The sequence below is a fragment of the Meles meles genome, chromosome X (genome assembly GCF_922984935.1).
Source record: "Meles meles chromosome X, mMelMel3.1 paternal haplotype, whole genome shotgun sequence".
NCBI classification, from domain to species: domain Eukaryota; kingdom Metazoa; phylum Chordata; class Mammalia; order Carnivora; family Mustelidae; genus Meles; species Meles meles.
Window position 1 is genome coordinate 131,951,995 of NC_060087.1, and position 2,787 is coordinate 131,954,781.

Sequence of the window (2,787 nt, forward strand, 5' to 3'; positions counted from 1 at the left end):
GCAGCTGACAGGGACCGTGGGGGGGCCAGTCAAGGGCCCAGCAGGCTCGCGGGGCCGGGGCGGGTCGGCGGGGCGGGGTGGGGTGGTGGGCGATGGGGGCTGTTGGCGCAGGTGCTCCGGGCAGCCCGAGTCGCGTTCGCAGACAAAGGCGCTGAGCTTTGGGAGGAAGCGCTCACTGGCTCCGCAGCCAAGGGGCCTCCCAGGGCCCAAGGGTGCGAGGGCCCGCTGGGCGGGCAGCGACCACAGGCCCGGCGGTGGAGCTGGTTGGCGCAGGCGCCCTGGGGACGCGTCGGGCTCTGAGACGCAGGGCTTGTGGAGAGAGGCGGGCTTTCCTGGCGGGCCCCCGCCGGGTCGGTTTGGCGGGAAGCGGCCACGCGCCCGGCACTCTTTGCCCCGCCCCGCCCCTCCCTGAGCCAGTTTGCGCGTGCGCGGGGTGGGGGCGGGGTCCGAGCGATAGGCGGAGCTTTGGAAAGAAGCCGGAGTTCCTCAGCGGCCCCTCGGAGGGGCGGGGCGGTGGGAGCGGCGCCCGGAGGGCGGGGTTGGAGGCGGGGCGCGGCGGCCATGCAAGCGGCAGGCGCAGACGCAGGCGCGGGCGGTGGGGCGGACGCTGCGGACGACGGCCCGGACGGCCGGGACCGTCGCGGTGGCCCCGGCGGCCCCGGCTTTCCCGGCGGCGCGGGCGAGGCAGCTGCTGCCGCCGCCGGCAGGGCTCGGCCCGTCTCGCGCGCACGGCACGTCCCGGAGCCGGGCGGAGACGCCGCTGCCACGACCGGAAGGCGGGAGACCCGAAGACACGTATTGTATCCTGCCCGAGCGGACGGCGCGGCCTGGGCCGGGGGCTGGCTGTGGGCGCCGGGGGCCCCTGAGGGACCGAAGGGTCGGGGCGGCCTGCGGGCGAACAGGGAGAGGGGCGGTGTTCACCGGGGCCTGGGGACGGCTAGGGCGGTCTGGCCAGGGCTGGTGGGACAGTGGTCACGGAGTTGGGGAGGCTGTGGGGGTCCAGCCCACGGCTCGTGGGACAGTGGTCACCGGGGGAGCGGATGGGGGGTCTGCCCCGGGGCTGGTGGGACAGTGGTCACCGGGGGAGCGGATGGGGGGTCTGCCCCAGGGCTGGTGGGACAGTGGTCACAGGGGGTGGGGAGGCTGTGGGGGCCCAGCCCGATTGCTGGTGGGACAGTAGTCACCGGGGGAGTGGCTGTGGGGGTCCGGCCCAGGGCTGGTGGGACAGTGGTCACCGAGGGGGTGGGGGAAGTTGGGGGGAGGTCTGGCCCACAGCTGGGTTGGAGGGGCACAGAGGGGAGGCAGGGCTGCTGGGGGAGTGGGGGGCGGCAGAGAGATGCCAGCAGGTTGCCAATGGCCTGGCTTCAGAGGGATGGGTCGGGGGAGGAAGGAGGGAGAGCAGGGGAATGACCCGGTTGCCGGGGGCCGGGCTGGGGGGCTATGGGCCCGACTTGGCATCTGGGGCGGGGTGGCTGGGCGTGATTAGGTCGGGGAAGGGGGTGGGAGCTGTCTTGAAGGGGCCTGGGGTAGTCAGGGGGCCTGAGAAGGACGGGGGCGGGCGCAAAGTCGTTTGGATGGTGCCTTAAGCCCGTCTCCTCCAGTGCCCTCTGCGTGCCTTTTCCATCCCGCTTGGAGGCGGAGATCGCCTGTGGGTCCCTGGCCCCAGATGCCGAGCCCCACAGAAAGGCTGTGGAGAAGCAGCTGACAGTGAGTGGCAGCGTCCTGGCCGTGTAAGTTCTGGAAGGGGGCCCGGTGGGAGCGGCAGCAGGTAGCAGGCCGGGTCTCCAAGGAAGGGGCGCTCAGCTGGACACACAGAGACCCTCCATGAACGGTTACTTCTAGGGACGGGGCTGGGGGAGGCTGTCTCGGCCTGCGCCTGCAGCCTGGCCTGGGGTACAGGGAGGTGCCTTCATGGGGATGTCGGGGTTGGTGGGCTGGATTTGGAGCGGGGGGTGGCGGAGCAAGGAAGGGGAGAAGCTTCAACCTCCAACTCGGTTGTCTTTTCTGCTCCCTTTCAGCCGCTGGAGAGCCGAGGATCCTCGCCTCCTGCGAATTTCCGTCCTCAACTTCCTGGAGCACCTTTCCCTGGTGATGCGGACCATGCGGCGCTTTGGGCCCCCCGTTTCCCGCTAAGCCTGGGCTGGGGAGAGGGGCCGAGGTCTAACGTGGACCTCCCCGGGGACTGCGTCCTTCCCGGGGCAGTGACTCCTGTTGTACCAGCTGCCACTGTGTTAGGAGGGCCTGATCCTCTGCCGCTACCGGCCTCAGGGCCCGTTTGTTTTGTTTTCCGCTTAAATGTTCGTCACTGCAGACAATTAAACGGAGCCCTGCGGTTCCCTGTCTGGGTTTCTTTTCCATCGTGGCACCGCCTCCAGAGAGTCTTCCCTTTGTCCTCCGGGAAGCGGAGGGGAGGTTCTGGGATGTAGATAGGGAGACGCAAGAGCTGACTGAAGACAGTGGAGGAAATGGGAGAACACGGCTTCTGTCCTTCTCTGTCCTTTGCTGTCCTTTGCTGTCAGCGGCTCTCTCCGCTCGATGGAATGTGTCCTTGGTTTTTTCCTTGTGTTTATATGCTAAATGGAGAATAATGAAAGAGGGGTGATATTTTGCACGTTTCACATGTCTCCTGATGTTTTCCCCATTGAATGTGAACTTTTCCTCTCTAAAAACTTTGAATACACTCCTGGATGGATGTGTGAAAGATACGTTCTAATGTAATTACTGAACTTTTAAATTCTCTTCAGCTTTGCCCGTGAGAGATGGTGAGTCAGTGGAACTCTGGCGTAA

At 67.1% G+C, this 2,787-nt stretch overlaps 1 protein-coding gene across 1 annotated transcript; it reads left to right on the top strand.

Moving 5' to 3' along the window:
- Nucleotides 1–528: 528 nt before the first annotated feature.
- On the top strand, nt 529–2,336 carry LOC123934466 (EKC/KEOPS complex subunit LAGE3-like). Its single transcript, XM_045994590.1, has 3 exons — nt 529–800; nt 1,602–1,730; nt 2,019–2,336. Exons 1-3 carry the CDS (start codon nt 562–564, stop codon nt 2,131–2,133), a joined length of 483 nt encoding a protein of 160 aa, XP_045850546.1. The 5' UTR covers nt 529–561; the 3' UTR covers nt 2,134–2,336.
- Nucleotides 2,337–2,787: the final 451 nt, after the last annotated feature.